Source organism: Panthera uncia, chromosome E1 (assembly GCF_023721935.1).
Source record: "Panthera uncia isolate 11264 chromosome E1, Puncia_PCG_1.0, whole genome shotgun sequence".
Lineage (NCBI taxonomy): Eukaryota > Metazoa > Chordata > Mammalia > Carnivora > Felidae > Panthera > Panthera uncia.
In genome coordinates this window covers 59,736,469-59,758,014 of record NC_064814.1, presented here as the reverse complement: position 1 = coordinate 59,758,014, position 21,546 = coordinate 59,736,469, and the positions used below count along the sequence as shown (strand labels likewise).

The 21,546-nt window shown below is 41.2% G+C and overlaps 2 protein-coding genes across 2 annotated transcripts in view; one reads left to right on the top strand and one right to left on the bottom strand.

Moving 5' to 3' along the window:
• Positions 1-16,497, top strand: part of ZNF200 (zinc finger protein 200) — a 17,100-nt gene extending 603 nt beyond the window's left edge. Inside the window, exons 2-5 of the mRNA XM_049637384.1 lie at positions 499-829; positions 1,433-1,524; positions 1,868-1,988; positions 13,553-16,497. Of these exons, the coding sequence (XP_049493341.1) occupies positions 583-829; positions 1,433-1,524; positions 1,868-1,988; positions 13,553-14,304 (1,212 nt within the window). The 5' untranslated portion in view covers positions 499-582 and the 3' untranslated portion in view covers positions 14,305-16,497. The remainder of the gene's footprint in view (positions 1-498; positions 830-1,432; positions 1,525-1,867; positions 1,989-13,552) is intronic.
• Positions 16,498-20,069: 3,572 nt separating this feature from the next.
• The window catches only part of LOC125927229 (olfactory receptor 1F1), a 4,661-nt gene continuing 3,184 nt past the window's right edge, over positions 20,070-21,546 (bottom strand). Inside the window, exon 2 of the mRNA XM_049637385.1 lies at positions 20,070-21,489. Coding sequence (XP_049493342.1) covers positions 21,124-21,489 — 366 coding nt within the window. The 3' untranslated portion in view covers positions 20,070-21,123. The remainder of the gene's footprint in view (positions 21,490-21,546) is intronic.

Below are 21,546 nucleotides of genomic sequence, written 5' to 3'. Positions count from 1 at the left end.
CCACGGGGGAAAAGGCACGGCGGCGCTGTAGGGACGCATCTTGCGGCCTTGCGATTGCTCCTTGAGCCATCAACCGCCCCCCCCCCCCCCCCCCCCCCCCCAGGGGCATCTGAGGGACCCGGGGTCCTAGGTGTGCGGTACGGCTTGATTCAGTGGCCAGGCCAACTTATAAGCAGATGCCCTTGGTGTCGGACCCCAGGTGTCCTGTCTTCCAGCCCATCGCTCTTCCCAGTGGAGTTTGCATCTCCTATTTCTCGGGAGGATGACCCTTGAGGTTTGGACATCGTCCGGCTTTCATTCTCAGATCTTCCTTTCAGGCCAAGCTTGTTAAGAGTGTCTAGTTCAGGGACCTTCCGTTTCAGTTAGGAGTTCCCCCCACCCCAGCTTACCTTTCCTTCTGCTTTACATTTCGTGTGGCCTCACTCTCCAGGCCATGTACTGGGGTGCAGGCATGCCTACCTGGTTTTGTGGGTAACCCATGGTTTCTCTTGTCTGCAGCTTGGCTATCTGACAGATTTCCTTCAGTAAGAGGGGACTCCTGAAGCTCTGCAAAACGAGTGTGGTGTGTGATTTCAAGGCGCGATGGCTGCAAAAGTGGTTCCAATGCCCCTAAAGCCAAAGCGGTCCTTTATACTGAGAGTTCCTCCGGACTCCAAGCTGGGCCAAGACCTACTTCGAGATGCTACTAGTGGGCCCAAGACCATCCACCAGCTAGTTCTGGAGCACTTCCTCACCTTCTTGCCCAAGCCAAGCGTGGTGCAGCCCAATCAGAAAGTCAAGGAGACTTTGGTTATTATGAAGGATGTGAGCTCAAACTTTCAGAACAGATGTAAGAAGCATATGCTGTTTCACTAGAAGAGAAGAGAATGGTATTGGGGTCCGAAATAGGTGTTCATGTTAGTAATGAATTCAGGTTAGGATAGTGGGTATTGAAAAAAAGGAGTGGATTTTAATAAGTCAACATACTGGGGAGAGGGAGTATTGTTTTTCTCAAGCTGGAGCTTGAGTGGATTGCTGGGTGTGTGTAAAGCCATGGAATAAACTGTGTGTAATTTTCCATAGTGGAGGGGGAGTGTATATCTTTTTACCATAAAGAAATTTGGATGAATTGTTTAATTGACTGCCATTTATGTGGAATTTTGGAAATTTTGTGCTTGTTATGAGCATCTCCAGACTTTACCCTCCCCTTTACTGGCGAAGAGAATTTAAAAAACCCTTAAGGGAATCATTCTTTTCATAATGAGGAGACCCTAGATACAGGTTCAAGACCCTGTGATTTATGGCTTGAGCTCTTCCCTGGGTTCAGAGAAGCTGAAAAAAACCATGACTTGCCTTCTGAGGGAGTGAGGACAGTGTGGCCTCAAGGTGTGGTTAGGGTTTCCATATTAGTGTCACTGACATTTCCATTAACTACAGCTTCCTCTTTCCCCAGTGCAACCTCATCCCATAGTGAAGCTTCTACCCAGAGAAGGAATCCAGCAGAAACAGGACACATTGTCTCTGTATCTGAAAACTGAGCCTGAGGTGGGTTCGGTTTTCCCGTTCACTGTTTTGAGTACATCACCTTCTCTGCTCTTACAGACCTCCCCACTCAGTCAACCCATATACATATATTTAAAAAAAAAAAAAAAAAAGACATACCCTTGGAAGGAGAGTGGGCTTGTTTTCATTGCCTCTTTGGATGTTTCTCTTCTGCTTATCCTTTGGCTCCTGTCTGAGCCTGGGTTTCCTGTCTGCTGCATCTGCGTAGGATTTATAGGTCCCTTTCACCTTCCCTTCCCTGATCCTCGGGTTCCAGCCTATTTTACCAGCAAGGATGTCAAACAACCTCTGTTATTAAGAGGAATGGGGTCTATTGCTCTTTCAGGAACTGGTGGTCTTTGAGGATTTGAATGTATTTCACTCCCAAGAAGAATGTGTGAGCCTAGATGCTACTCAACAACCCACCTCAGAGAAGGAAGACAGTGTTGGGGAGATGATGTTACTGGGTAAGAAATCTTGTGTGTTCATATTGAATGCTATGGAAAAAGCATGTTCTTCTATTGCATCAGACTTTTTACTTATTTATTTTTTAAATGTTTATTTTAATTTTGAGAGAGAGAGTGAGTGAGCAGGGGAAGGGCAGAGAGCGAGGGAGAAAGAATCCCAAGCAGGCTCCGTGCTGCCAGCACAGATCCCGATGTGGAGCTCAAACTCACGAACTGTGAGACCATGATCTGAGCGGAAATCAAGAATTACATGCTTGGGGTGCCTGGGTGGCTCAGTCAGTTAAGCGCCTGACTTCGGCTCAGGTTATGATCTCGCAGTTTGTGGGTTTGAGCCCCACGTTGGGCTCTGTGCTGACAGCTCAGAGCCTGGAGCCTGCTTTGGAGTCTCTCTCTCTCTCTCTCTCTCTATGAAAAATAAACATAAAAAAAAAAAAATTGGATGCTTAACCGACTGAGCCACCTAGGCACCCTTCATCAGACTTTTTAAAGACCTGATTAACACACTAGCTAACGTACATGTTCACACTCGTTTAATTTTTATTCCATGTGGCAGAGCTTGCACCAGCTGTGGGTGGCCATTTTTTGTGTATCTTTAGGGCAGCAATGGTGGAGGGGACTTCTCTTGGGAAGCAAGACCTAGAGCTAATGTACTGACATCAAATATTCAAACAGATAAAAAATGCAGCCAGGTTGTTTCTCAATCCATTTTCTGAATCTAGTGCTAATCTCCCAACATGTGTATTTTAAATTGTGTTTTCATTGGGCGCATGAGTCTTTTTTTCCTTGATGTCCAAAGGCTAAGAAGTCTACTAGTGTGAATGAAAATATATCACACTATTGGTAGAAATGATATCTAGCACTTAGTACTTGTGTGTTATTATGTACTAGGCACTAGTCTGAGTGCTTTGCGTGCATTTATTACCTCATGTACTTCTCACAATACTGTAGGACGTAGGAATTATTACTATTTTAAGACGGTGAAACTAAAGCAGAAAAATGTCAATTGCTAAAGGTCACACAGCAGTAGTTGGCAGAGCAGGGATGTGGACTCAGGGATTCTAACACCAGAGCCTGCAGCCTTAGCCCAGAGTTGTACCACCTTCTTGATGCATTTCTCACAATTGTTTCAGTGAGTTTCCTGTATGGTTGGTGAATGGATCCTTCTTCATCTCTGCTTATTTCCCAGTAATGATTAAGCAGCATTCGCAAATGAGAATACCTCACACGCACTCATGTGGCAGCAGTTCTCTGAAGCTGTTGAGAGATGATTCACCTTTCTCTACAAATACACTGCTACCCAAGAGTGACCAGCCTTCAAAAATCGCTTTGCTGAGCGCCTAATACTTCTTACTTTGCCTTCAGGGCTGTTTGCTTCTGAGGCTGAAGCAGAGCAGAAAGTGGATTTTGTGAGTTGCCTGGGGTGACAAAAATCCATGGCTGTTGAACTCTAGTTGTCTTATGCTGTATGGTCAGGGTAGCAGTACATAGTGAGCCTGCTTCATTTTCCACAAGTTATTTATTCTATGTAGTATTTTTTGTTAAGCATATATATACATATTTATAATAATAATAATAATTATTATTATTATTATTATTTAGAGAGAAAAGAAAGCTCACGAGGAGGGGAGAGGCTCAGAGGGGGAGAGAGAATCTTAAGCAGTCTCCGTGCTCAGGGCAGAGCCCGACATGGTGTTCAATCCCATTACACTGGGATCATGACCTGAGCTGAGATCAAGAGTCAGACACTTAACTAACTGAGCCACCCAGACACAGACACACACACATGTTTTTTTAAAGTAAATTCTGTGCCCAGAATGGGGCTTGAACTTACGACCCTGAGATCAAACCTCGCATGCTCTACAGACTGAGCCAGCCAGGCGCCCCTGTTTTTCTTTGCTTGTTTTTTTTAATTCAAGTTAACATATAGTGTAGTATTGGTTTCACAAGTAGAATTTAGTTATTCATCACTTAGACATAATACCAGAGCTCATCCCAGCAAGAGCCCTGCTTAAATGCCCATCACCCATTTAGCCCACCTCCCCTTGACCAGCCCTGTTTGTTCTCTGTATTTAAGAGCCTCCTAGGATGTCTCCCTCTCTGTTTTTATCTTATTTTTCCTTTCCTTCTCCTGTATTCATCTGTTTCTTAAATTCCACACGAGTGAAATCATATGATCTCTGTCTCTGACTTATGTTGCTTAGCATAATACACTCTAGTTTCATCCACGTTATTGCAAATGGCAAGATTTCATTCTTTTTGATTGCTGAGTAATATTCCATTATATATATATTTAATATTCCAATATATATGTATTATACTACATCTTCTTTATCCATTCATCAATAGATGGACATTTAGGCTGTTTCAATAATTTGGCTATTGTTGATAATGCTGCTATAAACATTGGGGTGCATGTGCCCCTCCAAATCAGCATTTTTGTATCCTTTGGATAAATACCTAGTAGTGCACTGCTGGGTTGTAGGATAATTCTATTTTTTAACTTTTTTTTTTTTCCTAAGTTTACTTATCTATCTTGAGAGAGCAAGAACACACAGGAGGGGCAGAGAGAGAATCCAAAGCAGGCCCCGCACTGTTAATGCAGAGCCCAACGCAGGGCTTGAACTCACACACTGCAAGATCATGACCTGAGCCATAATCAAGAGACGGATGCTTAATCCACACGTCCCTATTTTTAACTTTTTGAGGACCCTCCATACTGTTTTCCAGAGTGGCTGCCCCAGTTTGCATTCCCACCAGCAGTGTAAAAGGGTCCCTCTTTCTCCACATCCTTGCCAACATCGGTCGTTGCCCGAGTTGTTCATTTTAGCCATTCTAACAGGTGTGAGGTGGTATCTCATTGTGGTTTTGATTTGTATTTCCCTGATGATGAGTGATGTTGAGCATTTTTTCAGGTATCTGTTAGCCATCTGGATGTCTCTGGAAAAGTGCCTATTCAAGTCTTTTGCCCATTTCTTCACTGGATTATTTGTTTTTTGGGTTTTGAGTTTGATGAGTTCTTTATAGAGTTTGGTTACTAACCCTTAATCGGATATGTCATTTGCAAATATCTTCTCCCATTCTGTCGGTTGCCTTTTAGTTTTATTGATTGTTTCCTTCACTGTACAGAAGGTTTTTATCTTGATGAGGTCCCAATAAGTTCATTTTTGCTTTTGTTTCCCTTGGCTCTGGACACATGTCTAGTAAAAAGTTGATGCAGCCAAGGTCAGAGAGGTTGCTGCCTGTTTTCTCCTGTAGGATTTTGATGGTTTCCTGTCTTACCTTTAGGTCTTTCATCCATTTTGAATTTATTTTTGTGTTTGGTGTAAGAAAGTGGTCGAGTTTTCCCAACACCATTTGCTAAAGAGACTTTTTTCTATTTTGTCAAAGATTAGTTGGCTTTATGTTTGTGGGTCTATTTCAGAGTTCTCCATTCTGTTCAGTTGATATATGTGTCTGTTTTTGTGCCAGTACCATACTGTCTTGATGAGTATAGCTTTGTCATACAACTTGAAGTCTGGAATTGTGTTGCCTCCAGCTTTGGTTTTCTTTTTCAACATTACTTTGGCTATTCGGGGGATTTTCTGGTTCCATACAAATTTTAGGATTGTTCTAGCTCTGTGATGAATGCTGGTGTTATTTTGATAGGGATTGCACTGAATGTGTAGACTGCTTTGGGTAGTATCGACAGTTTAACAACATTTGTCCTTCCAGTCCATGAGCATGGAATGCTTTTCCGTTTCTTTGTGTCGTCTTCAATTTCTTTCATAAGTTTTCTATAGTTTTTAGTGTAGAGATCTATTACCTCTTTGGTTAGGTTTACTCCTAGGTATCTTAAGGTTTTTGGTGCAATTGTAAATGCGATCGACTCTTGCTCTTCCTGATGCTTCATTATTGGTGTAAAGAAGTGCAATAGATTTCTCCACATTGAATTTATATCCTGCAGCTTTGCTGAATTTATGTGTCTGTTCTAACAATTTTTTCGCTGGCATCTTTTGGGTTTCCACATAGAGTATCTTGTTGTCTATGAAGAGTGAACATTTGACTTCTTCCTTGCCAATTTGTATGCCTTTTATTTTTGTTGTTGTCGTCGTCATCGTCTGATTGCTGAGGCTGGGATTTCCAGTACTATGTTGAACAGCAGTGGTGAGATTGTACATAGCCGTCATGTTCCTGACCTTAAGGGAAAAGCTATCAGTTTTTTCCCATTGAGGATATTAGGCTAATGTTTTCTCATTGTAGGGAAGAACATAAAGAGATCGGATTTATTACACTGACTTTTTCTTCAGTCTTGGATAAAACTAGCATTTATTTTAGGTGACTGGTTGGTGGGTAGGTTGTCAATTCCAGGAACACTTTGGCCATAGACCTTGAGGCCCTGAGGCCCAATTCTCACCCTTTCCATTCCCCTCCCTTGCCTATGCCACAAAGCTGAAGATTTAAACTTAGAATCATTCACTAACATTTAATAAATGCTACTTGCTTTTTCCTTAGGCAGGGTTGAATTCTGGAGTTATCAGTGAGTTAAAATGATACATAGTGCTCCATTCCTGCCCTCCAAAGCTTCCGGTTAAAGAATAGACTTATCTTTTAAGTCTATTAAAAGTCTTAAAAGATAAGTCATTCACCTAAAAAGATAAGCAGTATGGGGGAATCTGAGTGTCTCAGTCAGTTAAGCGTCTGATTCTTGATTTTGACTCAAGACATGATCTTAGTTTCGTGGGTTTGAGCCTTGCGTTGCGCTCTGTCTGCACTGGCAGCACAGAGCCTGCTTGGGATTCTCTCTCCTTCTCTCTCTGCGCCTCCCCACCTCATGCTGTCTCTGTCTCTCTCTAAATAAAGTTTCTGAAAAATTTCAAAAAATTTTTTTAACGTTTATTTTTTGAGAGAGACATAGAGTGCGAGCAGGAAAGGGGCAGAGAGAGAGGGAGACATAGAATCTGAAGCGGGCTCCAGGCTCTGAGCTGTCAGCACAGAGCCCAACATGGGGCTTGAACTTAGAAACCATGAGATCATGACCTGAGCCAAAGTCAAACAAACACTTAACCAACTGAGCCACCCAGGTGCCCCTAAAAAAATTTTTTTAATAAAAAAAGATAAGCAGTGTGAAACCATTTTAACTATAAAGAGCTATGAGAAGGTCAAGGCCAGATTTGGAAGTAGGAATAGAGTTTAGAAGAAGATGGATTTGATTTTAGATGAGATTGAATCCATGATAGGAAATAAAATGAGATTATTTTCTGGGTACTTGAACATTAGAAATTGGAGGTCACATGTAGAGATCTGGGAGTCAGTAACATTTGGTCAGTTTGGAAAGGGAAAAGTGTAGTGGAATGAACCTTGTGGGGAAAGGAATCACAGGAGTGTCCTTGACCGAGGAGGACAGAATGTGTGTCTCAACTCAAGTGAGCCACATAAAACAACTAAAAATGTAGAAAAAAATTCTTAAACACATTCTCAGTGAGACAGTTCTCATGTTTGTATCTGACGTCTCCTGTGGCAAGAGAATATAAACCTTTTCAAGATTATTTACTTACTATGGAAGAAAGAAAGATTCAGTAGATTCCAAAAAGTAGAAATAACACAGTAGGATCTATCACAATGTGATACAACTAGAAGGTAAAAATGAAACTTGGGGGGAAAAAGTCCCCTTCACCTAGAAATTTTAAAACTATTAAGTAACCTTGGATTAGAGGGGAAGTACAAATTAAAGTTACATAACGTTTGGAGACTATACTCTGTGTCAGCACCTACAGTATAACCTCAAGTGGTACTCAGAAGAAAATTTATGCCTGTATAAACACACACATTAAGTTAGAAAAATGAAAGTAGGGGCACCTGGGTAGATCAGTGGGTTGAGCATCCGACTTCGGCTCAGGTCATGATCTCATGGTTCATGGGTTCGAGCCCCGCATTGGGCTCTGTGCTGAACGCTTGCTCAGAGCCTGGAGCCTGCTTCAGATTCTGTGTATCCTTCTCTCTCTGCCCCTCCCCCACTCATGCTCTGTCTCACTCTCTCAAAAAAATAAATGTAAAAAAAAATTAAAAAGAAAGAAAGGAAAATTAAGCCTCTGGTTCAAAGTTAGGAAAACAGTACAATGAAGGAAAACAGAAAGAAAGTATTAGTAAATACAAAATTGGAAATCAGTAAGTTAGAAATAGAGGCACTAATACGTAGAAAGATGTAAACAGAGGTAGATAAACCAGTTTCCATAGAGGAAGTTGGAATTGTCAAAAAAACTAGCCCCCAACCCAGGGAAAGGACCCTCAGTTTCATAGGAAATTCTTACAAAGCTTTAACAATTGCACAATTTAAATGCTACGAAAATTTTCAGAGTGAAAAAAAAGGAAAACTTCCATATTCTTCTTATGAAACTAGTGTGACAAAGATACTACAATCTGATAAAAAAAAACCGTCCTGACCAAGGAAGATTTATTCCAGGAATGCAAAAGTGATGTAATAATAGAAAGCCTATTATATTTTATAGTAAAGGAGAAAAATCCTATGATCAATTTCATAGTTACTGAAAAGATATTTGACAGAATACCAATGCCTTGTGCCGTCTTCGCAAAAACACTGAACAAAACAGTAACTAATGGATACCTCCCTTATGGGATATGCATCCTTTCGGTCTGGAAGGACCGAAACACTGGAAACACTGGAAGGCATTCCCACTAAAATCAGGACAACAACAAAGCCCATTATCACTACTACTGTCTAATACTGTGTTTTAGGTATTGGCCAGAGCAGTTAAATGACAAAGAAATTAAATGTTTAAGAATTTAAGAATCTATTACGTATGATATAATTTTGTAACTAGAAAACCCAGGAAGTGTCTGAAAATTATAAATAATAAAAGCATTCAGTAAGGCAGTGGGATGAAAAATTATTATATGGAAATCATTAACTTTCATATATGCAGTCATTTAGAAATTATAAAAATAGGAACAAACAAGATTAAACACCTAGAAATAAACTGAAGAAACATGCAGAAATTATGAGGAAAACTTCAAAACATTTCTAAAGGACAAAGAAGTCGATCTGAATGAATGGGAAGAAATACCATGTTGGCCAGGAAGATTTAACATTAAAAGGTCAGTTCTCCCCAGGTTCATTCATGAAGTGAAGGTAATCCCTTTAATAATGCCAGTAGGATTTTTCCCCCTGGTACCGCACAATCTGATCTCTAATTCAAATGGAAATAAATAAATACAATGACCAGGAAAATTGAAAAGAGCAGCGAAGCAGAGGAGCTCATAAAAGGTATTGGGACAACCCAGCCATTTGGTGCATCATACTTTGTACCCCAAGAGAAAGACCAACAGATTCGCTTAGGAATACAAATGACCCATGAACACATGAAAAGCTGTCCAGCCCAACTCATAATTAGAAATGCAGATTAAACCTTTGCCAAATTACCATCTTTTTTCATCCATCAGATTTCTAGAAATCCAATAACGACACACTGGTGGTGAGTGTGTTGAGAAATAAGTATAATACTGGCGGACATGCAGAATGACTCCCCATATACGGCAGTCTAATTACCAGTATTAAAGATGCATTCACCGGGGCGCCCGGATGGCTCAGTTGGCTAAGTGTCGGACTTCGGCTCAGGTGATGATCTCGCGGTTTGTGAGTTCGAGCCCCTTGCGGGCTCTGTGCTGACGGCTCGGAGCCTGGAGCCTGCTTCGGATTCTGTGTCTCTCTCTCTGCCCCTCCCCTGCTCATGCTCTGTTTCTCTCTGTCTCAAAAACAAAACAAAACCAGATGCATTCACCTTTGAAAACAATCCAGGTGTCTCTGGTTGAATGTGATGTGTCCACACAGCATACCAAGGTAATGTCTATGCACTGGAATATAACGATCAAAATAAAGCAAGTTCCAGACATATACACAGTGTACTACCTTTTATATAAGAAAAGAGGAGAAAGGAAAATATGTCACCTAGATAAACAATGAAAAAATAAAAAGAAACTAATAAAACTGGTATCTGTCTGGGGGGCAAGTAGAATGGATGGGGATAGGGACTGGAGGAAGGCTCCTTAGCGTACACCTTTTCACATTGAGTTTTGTACCATGTAACTATATTAGCTACTAAATTTTTTTATCATAAAAAAGAGTACACTAAAGGAATATAAGATATATTCATTGACTCTCAGGAAAATCAGAAAAATTCCTATGAGTTTTGATGAATTGTCTTCAAAACAGATAGCCCTTTACTATAACATGACATTTATGGTCATTCATCAAACACTGACGGTAATTCTTTAAAAATGAGAATAACGGGTGCCTGCGTGGCTTAGTCAGTTACAAGTCCGACTTCAGCTCAGGTCACAATCTCACGGTCATGAGTTCAAACCCCACATCAGGCTCTCTGCTCTCAGCCCAGAGCCCACTTCAAATCCTCTCTCTCTCTCTCTCTCTCTCTCTCTCTCTCTGTCCCTTCCCAGCTCGCTCTCTCAAAAATAAACAAACATTAAAAATTATGAAAATGAAATAAGGAAACCTGCCATCACTATTATTAACTAGATAAGGCAAAAAGATAAGGGGTTAAGAAGAATAAATATTGGAACCAAAATATGGTTTGTATTTAGAAAATCTAAAAGGACCAACAAAAACACTATATTTAATAGTTTTAAAGTAGGTAAATAGGGAATGTATAACAATAGCATTCTTTTTTAAAAAAAAATTTTTTTAACGTTTGTTTATTTTAGAGACAGAGCATGAACGGGGGAGGGTCAGAGAGAGGGAGACACAGAATCTGAAACAGGCTCCAGGCTCTGAGCTGTCAGCACAGAGCCCGACGCAGGGCTCGAACTCACGGACCGCAAGATCATGGCCTGAGCTGAAGTCGGCTGCTTAACCCACTGAGCCACCCAGGCGCCCTAACAATAGCATTCTTAAATTAACAAAATGGGGGCGCCTGGGTGACTCGGTTAAGAGTCCAACTTCAGCTTAGGTCATGATCTCATGGTTCATGGGTTCGAGCCCCTCATCAGGCTCTGCACTATTAGTGCAGAGCCTGCTTGGGATTCTCTCTGCCCCTCATGCTTTTTCGCTCTGTCAAAATAAATACATTTTTTAAAAAATTAACACGGGCACCTGGGTGTCTCAGTCAATTAAGCATCCAACTTCATCTCAGGTCATGATCTCACAGTTCGTGGGTTTGAGCCTCTCATCGGGCTCAAAGCCTGGAGCCTGCTTCGTATTCTGTATCCTCCCCCACTCTGCCCCTCCCCACTCATGTTCTGTCTCTCTCTCTCAAAAATAAACATTAAAAAAATTTTTATTAAAAAATTAACAAAATGATGGAAGCTGTCGTTCAGAATGGCTATAAAATAGGAGTGAACCACAGATGTTTCATTGGTAAATATAAAAGATTCTTTTTTTTTTTTTAAGTTTCTTTATTTTTGACAGAGACAGAGTGCAAGATCATGACCTGGGCCGAAGTCGGATGCTTAACCGACTGAGCTACCCAGGTGCCCCTATAAAAGATTCTTAAATATCAGAGAGACACGGATGTAAATGGGAAAACAAATCGTGTAAAGATATTGGTGCCCTCCAATATCTTGTAATTTATTTACACTGTAGGTAACAGAGTCAAAATTTTCAAAAGGATATTGTGGCTGGTTTTACCAATATTAGACATGTTACAAACAATAACATACAGTGTGATACTAAACTCCAAATGTATTAAAAATTAACTGTAGGGACGCCTGGGTGGCTCAGTCGAATAAGTGTCCAGCTCTTGGTTTTGACTCAGGTCATGATCTCACAGTTTGTGACTTCAAGCCCCCCGCATATGGCTCCACACTGTCGATGCTTGGGATTCTTTCTCCCTCCCTCTCTCTCTGCCCCTCCCCTGCTCATGCCCTCTCTCTCAAAATTAATAAATAAACTTAAAAAAAAGAGTTAACTGTAAAAGTAAGTCATAAAGGAATGGCTAGAGAATAGAACATTTATCTGATTTTGAAAGACTGGTACTTTTTGATGGTTTTAAGTTGTGGAGTGACAGAGGTAGGCTTCAGTTAAATATTTACATTAGTAGTGACTGCCTACACAGGGATTAAGATTTGCAAAATGTAAAATTTATTTAAATTTATGAGTCTCTCAGCCCAATAAATTAGTGGTTTGTAGTAACAAAGTACAAAATAAAGCTACGAGAAACCATTTTATACCTATTAAATGCTGACAAGATTAGGTAAAATTGATACCCATATCTTGATGCTTGTGCTGAAATTGGTACAGCCTCTTTTGAAAGAAATATGGCAGTCAGTGTCAAGGACTGTGATAAAAATTGCCATTTGCTTTGACTCAGCATTTTCATTACCTAAGGGAATAAATGAAAAAGAAAACGCCTGTTAGTGTGAAACTACTAATCCAGCAAAGATTCATATCCCAGATCTGTGGTTAGCTGTCTATCTAAGAGGTTGACTTAGCCCTTTAATATCCATAAGTTGCCCAGAGTTTAGGGGGTCCCTTGTTGCTCTACCTTTTCACAGCATACTTTTCTTTTTTTAATTTGTTACTTAATCTTTGTATGTTATTTTACACAGACTTCTTTCGGAGGTAATAAATACAGAAAACCCTACAGATCAAAAGTGTACGCCTCACGTTTTCACAAAATGTACACGTCTGTCTGACCATCACTCAGACCATTCCTGGCATCCAAGAAGTTCCTTTTGTGCCCACTGCCCAGTTACTACTCCCCTTTCTCCCCCAAAAAGACCACTATGGGTTTCTACCATAGTTTAATCATTTTTAATCACCCTAATGCCCAAATAATCATGTACGGAGTGAACATGATAGGCCTTCATTATTTTTGGTCATTTGAATTATTCCCACTTTTTCCCTATTATATAGGATATTACAGTATTATCTAATTCCATACTATTGTAATACTTACCGTAGTGAAAACCTGGAAGTAACTCATTGTACCTTTCACTTACTAGCCTCCTAAAGAATGGGATGGTGTACCCTTGAGTATTGATGTCTTTCATCCCCTGGCCCTTAGCTCACTGTTCTACACAGAATATAAGATCAATATGAACTTCTTGAGGAATTAGTGCTTACTCAGAAAGCAAACCTATAAAATCTTTCAGTGTAGTCCCCCCTCATTTCATTAAAAAAAAAAAAAGGAAGAGGGTAACTGGGTGGCTCAGTCAGTTGAGCGTCCGACTCTTGATTTCTGCTCAAGTCATGATCCCAGGGTCACGGAATCGAGCCCTACATCAAGCTGCGTACTGAGCATGGAGCCTACTTGGGATTCTCTCCTCCCCCCCCCTTTGTCCTTCCCCCACTTGAGTGCGCTCTCTCTCTCTCAAAAAAAAAAAAAAAAAAAAAAAAGAAAGAAAGAAAAAGGACTGTGTGCTTGCAATGCATTGCATAGAAAGATTTATCAGTCATATATTCCATCCACAGAGTGGAAAACGAGTGTTGGTAACAATTATCTGCTAGTCCTCAGACTTCTGATACTCAAGATTATTGTTTGATGAGAAATCCAATTTGTTTTTTTCCTGCGGTATCATATCCCGCAAAAGTTATTCAATTCTCTTTGTTTCCACAGACAGTGACATTAATCCTGAGAGTGACGATCTTCAGAAGGAACCCGGAGAGAGTGAAGATCATAGAGAAAAGACTTCAGATTGTGATGAAGTGGACTGTTCTATGGTCTCGGAGCAATCTCCATATTGCCATAAAGACAGACTAAGCACATCCGCTCCAAAACAAAGGAAAGTGAGAAATCTTCTAGTTACTATTGAAAATGATACTCCACTAGAGGAACTCTCAAAGTATGTGGATATCAACGTGATTGCACTTACCCGAAATCGGAGAACGAGAAGATGGTACACTTGTCCATTGTGTGGGAAACAGTTTAATGAAAGTTCTTACCTTATATCCCACCAGAGGACTCACACTGGTGAAAAACCCTATGACTGTAGTCACTGTGGGAAAAGCTTCAATCATAAAACAAACCTTAATAAACATGAGCGAATCCATACAGGAGAGAAACCTTATTCATGTTCTCAGTGTGGGAAAAACTTTCGTCAGAACTCTCATCGGAGTCGCCATGAAGGAATCCATATAAGGGAGAAAATATTTAAGTGTCCAGAATGTGGGAAAACCTTCCCAGAGAATAAAGACTTTGTGCTTCATCTGCAGAGCCATGAGGCTGAGAGGCCGTATAGTTGCAAAAAATGTGGGAGAAGATTTGGTCGGCTTTCCAACTGTACCCGGCATGAAAAAACCCACTCAGCATGTAAGACACGAAAGCAGAAATGGGATCAGGAAAGGTCTGATGGTCCTGCCTTGACCTGAAATCTTTAATAGGGAATTCTAAATTCCCAGGCTTCTGAAAAGACGCAGATATGTGCAAACCTCATTATAGTCAAAATTGGGAAAATACCCATCTTGGCCGAAACCTCAAAGTTTTAGAAAATTTCACAGGGAAGAAGACATTCTCAAGGGCTATACCTCAGTCAGCATCCACATTTTCTGGATTAAGGAGCTCTCTTTTGTGAACTTCTACAACAATGTACAGGCCACAGATCCCTTTTCCCAAAAAGGCTTTGAATAGGAGTCTGGAGGCCACTTACCTGCAAGGTGAACAGAGTGGCTCATGTGTACGGAAAGTGTATCCATTTTCCCCCCACATAGGAATTCACACTTGTGGAAAAAAAAAAATAATATAATAATGCAAAAGTCCTTACCTGGAACTGTGTTCCCCTGCGAGAACCAAACTACTGATTTATTAAGCCAAGAGCTTCTATTAGCAGTTCACATAACCTTCTAAGAATACCCTGTTGAAGCTTGAGTGTTGAAAGGGATTGTTTACTTTGGAATATAGGAAAATAACAGCAAGTGAATGTCAAAGACTTACTCTGTCATTTGTATGTGATCTAAACTAACCATCGATGTCAGTAACGTTTGCATTTTGCAGTGAAAAGTGACTTTTACAGGAATACTTTTCACAACATACTTTTAAAGTGTCTGTTGTTCTTACTGCCTTTTTTGTCCAGCTCTTCGCCGCTCAGATAGCACTCATGCCTTTCCATTGCCAAAAGAAGTTTGGATCACTCAGGCCCAGCCACCCAGCCCTACTACTGGTAAAGCTCTTCAGGATCTTGTCCCTCTGCTGAGCCAAGAAGAAGGCCTGCTAGGAAGGAAATCCAGGTGCTGGAAGAGGAAGACGTCGGCTTGGACACATGACTGGCCAGTGACCTTACCATGTGCTCACTCCGCCTCCAAGCTGTCTTCAGACCCTTGGCAATGGGTGGTCACTACCTCACAAGCAAAGTGTTTTATTTTTAACAGTTGTCTCCAGTGGCTAGTTCACATTGCCCCTCGAGAGGCAGGATTCCAGAGTCTTCATTGTAGTGGATGTTTGTTCTCTTTGGCCTCCTGATACCCAGACTTTCCTGACGTGTCCACCCAGAGGCCAGGCCAGCGGTGCCTTCACGGGACCGATCCTGTGGTGTGTTATTTTAAAGATTCTTGATCAGTTTTGCTTTATTTTAGGTTTCCTGGAAGTTTACATTGGTATTTTGATTGAAATAGGTTAATCCTATAAACTATTTGGGAAAACTTGTTAGCTTTACAAATTTTGTTTCCCATGCCTTTATTAAAGTATTGTATTCCTGAGTAAATGTTTCTAATTTTCTTAACGTAAGTTGTATACGACTTTGTTATTGCAAATAGTTTTTTTTCCATTGTATTTTTCTAGTTGGCTCTTGATTTTACATAGGAAAGTTATTTTTAATTGTATATTTGTGAAACTAGCCACTTCATCGAATGTTAATTTTCAGTAATTTCTCAGTTCTGTTACAATCTGTGGTTCAAAATTATACCATCTTCAAATAATAGTTTTGTTTCTTTCTGCCTATTGCTCTTTTTTTGTTTGTTATTTTTTGCTTTTTTTTTTTAATGTTTGTTTATTTCTGAGAGAGACAGCGTGAGCCAAGTAGGGGAGGGGCAGAGAGAGAGGGAGACACAGAATCCAAAGCAGGCTCCAGGTTCTCAGGTGTCAGCACAGAGCCTGATGCAGGGCCTGAACCCACAAATCCCAAGATCATGACCTGAGCCAAAGTTGGACACTTAATTGGCTGAGCCGCCCAGGCGCCCCTTTTCCAATTATTTTTTAAACCTGTAGTTCTAAGTTTTGTTTTGGTTCAAAGCATACTAAAAATGAAAGACATCTGATGATACAATTCAGTCCTGAGTCCTAATTCAGACACTTAAAGGCCACACACACAAAAAACTGTCCTTTATTGATTTTGTATTTCAAGCCTACAGTACCCTTTAAAAACCAGGGACAAAACTGGATGCCAGCAACGTTCTTCTCTTATTCCTCAGGAAGACTGGCTGGGGTCTTCCTGGTTATCACACCTAGAAAACAAAGCCTAAGTGGCTGCTGGGCAGTAACTGGAGAGGGTGGGGTCTATGGGGCGAGACTGTCCCCATAGGGACACAAGGATGCAAGGGTCAGACCACACAGTACTCAAGGCCGGTGGGTATGTGATACTCCCACGACGCAAACCCCTCCCCCCGGGAGCTGCTCTCTGCCGTGGGCTGTGGTGTAGGCGAGGGCCCAGCAGTCAAAGTCCTTGTCACCTGTCCCCAGAGGATGGGGCCTGGGCCGCCTGACTTCCCTACACCTACTCCCTGGATCCTGGAGGGTCTGGAGCAGAATGCTCCTCACCCCTGCTCTGGAGTTCAGAGGCAGGATGCCCAGGGTCCACACCCCCGAACAGGAGAGCACTAAGAAGCCGTTGGACGACTAAGTGCTCGATAAGGAGCTGACAATTAGTTCATGAAAATCAGTAAACACTCAACAACGAATGGTTTTCCAATAGAACAGCAAGGGCCAGTTAGCACATCTGAAGGCCTAAGGTACCCGGGTGGCTCAGTCAGTTGGGTGTCTGACGCAGTATCAGCTCAGTGGGTTTGTGAAATCGGGCTCCTCGAAGTGACAGTGTAGAGCCTGCCTGGGATATTCTTATTCCCTCCCTCCCTCCCTCTCCCTCTCTCTCCCCTTGCTGCCTCACGTGCACACGTTCTCTCTAAATAAATAAATAAACTTAAAAAATCTGAAGGCCCAGATATCCAGTTAGAATAGCAACTTCAAATTGAAGGCATGCATCCCTTAAAGACACAACACAAGGACCAGGGGTTGTAAAGGGAAGCAACGCACCCATGGAGTTTCTTGGGATGGAGGATGGGGAGAGGGGGTCAGAAACTCAATAAAACTAAAAAAACATATACAGCTCCAGAATGACAAGTGCTAGGAAGGGAAGAATTCTAGAAGGGTATTATAAGTGGATTTTCCAGGGAGGACCCTGGGGAAGTGGCCTTTAAACCGAGACCAGAAGGATGAGATAAGGGGAAGAAGTGGGCAGCAAGGGAACATTCCAGTAAGACATGAACAGATAACTGTTAGGTAAACTTGAATGGCTACAAGAAGTCTGAAAGAATGTTCAGGCTTACTAGTAATCTAAGAATGGTAAATTGAAAGAACAAGGTGTCAGGTGTATTAAATGAGCAGGCTGTGTGTATGTGAGTACGTAAATGTTTGGCTTGGCAAAAGAGGAATAATGGTATCCATCTACTGGGACAATCTTAAAAAAATATATTACTATTAGTCCCATCAATTACGTTCTCAATACAAGCAAAAATACAACACTGTAATACTGAAAATTAAAAACAGCCCAAATGAATAAATATGTAGAATATTAGATAGCTAATAAACGAATGCTTTTCATCAAAAAAAAAAAATTTAATGTTTATTTATTTTTGAGAGAGACAGACCCTGAATGGGAGAGTGGCAGAAAGGGAGACACAGAACTTGGAGCAGGCTCCAGGGTCTAAGCTGTCAGCACAGAGCCTGACGCAGGGCTCAAACTCCAGAACCGTGAGCTCATGACCTGAACCGAAGTTGGACGCTTAACCGACTGAGCCACCCAGGTGCCCTGCCCCCAGTGCTTTTCATTTATTTTTGTTGGTAGGGTGGGTCTCGTCCTCTCTTTCCATTCTCTCAAGCCCACACCGGTTTCACCTTCAATTCCAACACTTCCCTGAACATTTATAGAATATTTCATCCAAGAGCAGCAGAACACACATTCTTCTCAAGTGCACGAGAAACATCACCAAGACGGACTGCATATGGGCCATGAAACACACCTTAGCAAATTTTAAAAAATAGAAATCATACAGAGTATGCTCTCCGATCACAGTGAAACTAAACTAGAAATTAATAACAGAAAAGATAACTGGAAAATACCAAAATATATGTGGAAATTTAACAACACCCTTGTAAATAACAAATGGTTATTTAAATCTCAAGAAATGTGGGCGCCTGGGTGGCGCAGTCGGTTAAGCGTCCGACTTCAGCCAGGTCACGATCTCGCGGTCCGTGAGTTCGAGCCCCGAGTCAGGCTCTGGGCTGATGGCTCGGAGCCTGGAGCCTGTTTCCGATTCTGTGTCTCCCTCTCTCTCTGCCCCTCCCCCGTTCATGCTCTGTCTCTCTCTGTCCCAAAAATAAAAAAAATAAATAAAAAAACGTTGATAAATCTCAAGAAATGTAAAAATATTTTTGAACTAAATGAAAACGGACATACAACTTACCAAAACTTGTGGGATGCAGTGAAAGCAATGCTTAGAGGAAGATTTATAGCCCTGGATGCATATATTAGGAAAGAAAGACCTAAAATCAATCATCTAAGTTTCTACCCTGACATCTACAAAACAACAGAAAATTAAATCCAAAGTGAACAGAAGAAACCCAAATAAAAATCAGAACAGAAATCAACGAAATTAAAAACAGGAAGCTAATAGAGAAAACTAACAAACGAAATCAAAAGCTGGTTCTTTGAAAAGATCCATGCATTTGATAAACCCTTAGCCAAGCTAACCAGCAAAAGAAGAGAGAAGGCACAAATACTACTGTGAGAAATGAGAAAGAGGTCATCGCTGTGGATCCTTTGGACATGAAAAGGGCCCTAAAGGAATATCATTGTGAAAATTGATAAAAGGAAACTTCACTCTGAACGGAGTAGGGAGGCTTAACCTCCCCACTGTAGGAGAATGACAAGCTCTCACAAGCTGCCGTTGGCCATCAACCGTAGACCCAACAGGAAGATAGGCCTCATGAGTAGATACTACCGCCTACCGCGGCAGGAGAAAGAAAGGTTTTGTCCTTGCCTAGAAAGAACCAAGCCAGTGACAATCACAACTCAGCCAATAAGGAAGCACGACACTTCAGAACGCCATTTACTCCAATGGACTTTTTGCTTATGACGGCCCCTCCCAACTCCCCATCTTTCTCTATACAAGAGCAGTCCTCTTTGTCTTCTGAGAATGCCTGTGGTTTCGTCATTGCATGCTCGTCACTAATTGCAATTCTCTCCTAGTTCCAGATAAACCCATTTTTGCTGGTAAGATAACTGACAGTTTTATGTTTAAAGTCAACCATATGAACAACTCTATGCCCATAAATTTTATTTCTAGGCAAGGACAAAAAGGATAAAAGGATGAAACAGGAATAAATAAAAATTATAAACATATATGCATCTAACTACAGGCCACCAAAATACATGAAACAAAAGCTGGGGGATTCCTTCAAAATTTCAAGGAACAGTTACTTTCCATCTTATTATGAAGAATTCCTGGATATGTAGACTAAAAATTGAAAATGTTACCATATATTCCATTTGGCAAACATATGGAGACGCAAATATGTCAATATAAAAATTACATGATAAACTCAGAAATACCCCCTGATTCTGAGTTCTGTCAGTGTTTATGAAAGATGTCATTTTGCCTCTCTCTCTGAAATTAAAGGAAACTACACCCTATTTTCCTCTTCATTCCTCAAAATCCAGAGCATCCTTTTCAGTGATGTTTTGACCAGTTTCAATATTGGTCAGGTTATGTTCTGCAATCACTTTCAAAATAAATTGAGTTATAATTTTATAGTAAACTTCCCTTACGTTTTATTTTAGAAACAGAATTACTAGTCAGCATATTTTGCTAGAACAACTTGATGGAAATATATCAGTATAGCAAAATAAAATTGTGGAGACTATACAGCAATTTTGAAAAGCTTTATTATAAAATTATAGTGGGAAATCAGGATACAAATTAGTAACTATGTAAAATATCTCAGCGCATTGACATAAACTGAAGGCAGTGTGGAAAAAAAGATGCAGTTCATTGACACAGTGGAGATTTTCGAAGATATTCTTGTGTATCTCACACTTATTCCTGCTGTAATGCTGTGTGACCCAGAAAGCTCAGATAAGAAAATAACAAATAATTAGCTCGAATTCGTGGCAGAATTAGGGCTTCTTGGAGCCCTAAATGAACCCTTCCCTTTCCTACCCCCACCGGTCTGAGCTTCCCGTAAGATGTACTCTTATCTCTGCGTCTCTGTTGTGAGAAAGACAAACCAGTCCTGACACCCAGGAGATGGCCTGGCACTCACAGATCGATGCCATGTTCTCAGGATGAACACAACCACAGTACCACACAGGGCCGCTCTGTGACTGACCATCATGGAGCAAGACAAAGAGAGACCACTCTGTAATCATGTCCGAACACTGTCCAAGCCCCAAAAATGACCAAACTCCCCCTATGTTGGCTGATACGAATTAATGCTACTTCTCTGCCAATCACAGTCTTGCCTTAGTCTAGTCTTCCCTCCTGGATAAAATATTTTAAGATACTCCATCAGAATCATCCCTACCATGTGACAGTGTGAAATCCAGAGCACAGACCCATTTCCTTAAATCCTCACTAAATTCACCTCAGACAACAAGCCTTTTGTAAATCCTGTCTAACACCTTCCTGCTAAGATGCCTCACAACTCCCGATGGTATGCATTCTCCCCTCTGAGCCTAATAAACCACACTCATTCAACAAGACATGTGTTGCTAGTGGGTTTGGGCTGCAGGGCACTAACAGGTGCAGTAAGTTATTTGGTAAAAGGATCTTGCTTTCCATCCTTAGCTGAAGAGGCTGTATCAAATCTGGTCTCCCAAGACAGACACTAGATGATTCGCTCACACATGACAAATGCTGAGCTTTGCACAATAGAAAAAGCAAATGTGGTCTTCTTAGAAACTAGTTCCCTGCCTGATTTTCTTAGCCCATTTGATTGCCAGGTAGAAAAATATTCAGAGCAACCACTTTTCCAAGAGCCCCTTTTATGTCCTTGTTCCTCAGGCTGTAGATGAAGGGGTTCAGCATGGGAGTCACCACCGTGAACATCACAGCAGATGCTATATCTGCCTCAGCTGAGTGTGAGGCTAAAGGGTTGAAATACACAGCAATGATGGTGCCATAGAAGAGGGAAACCACGGCCAGGTGCGAGCCACAGGTCGAGAAGGCTTTCCATCTTCCCTTCGTGGACGGGACTCTCAGGACAGCGCAGGTAATATGCACATACGAAGCCAGGATGCAAATAAATGGAGAGATCATGATCAACCCTGCTTCGATAAGAACCATCATCTCATTGAGATGGGTGTCAGAGCAGGACAGTTTCAGGAGGGGAGTCACATCACAGAA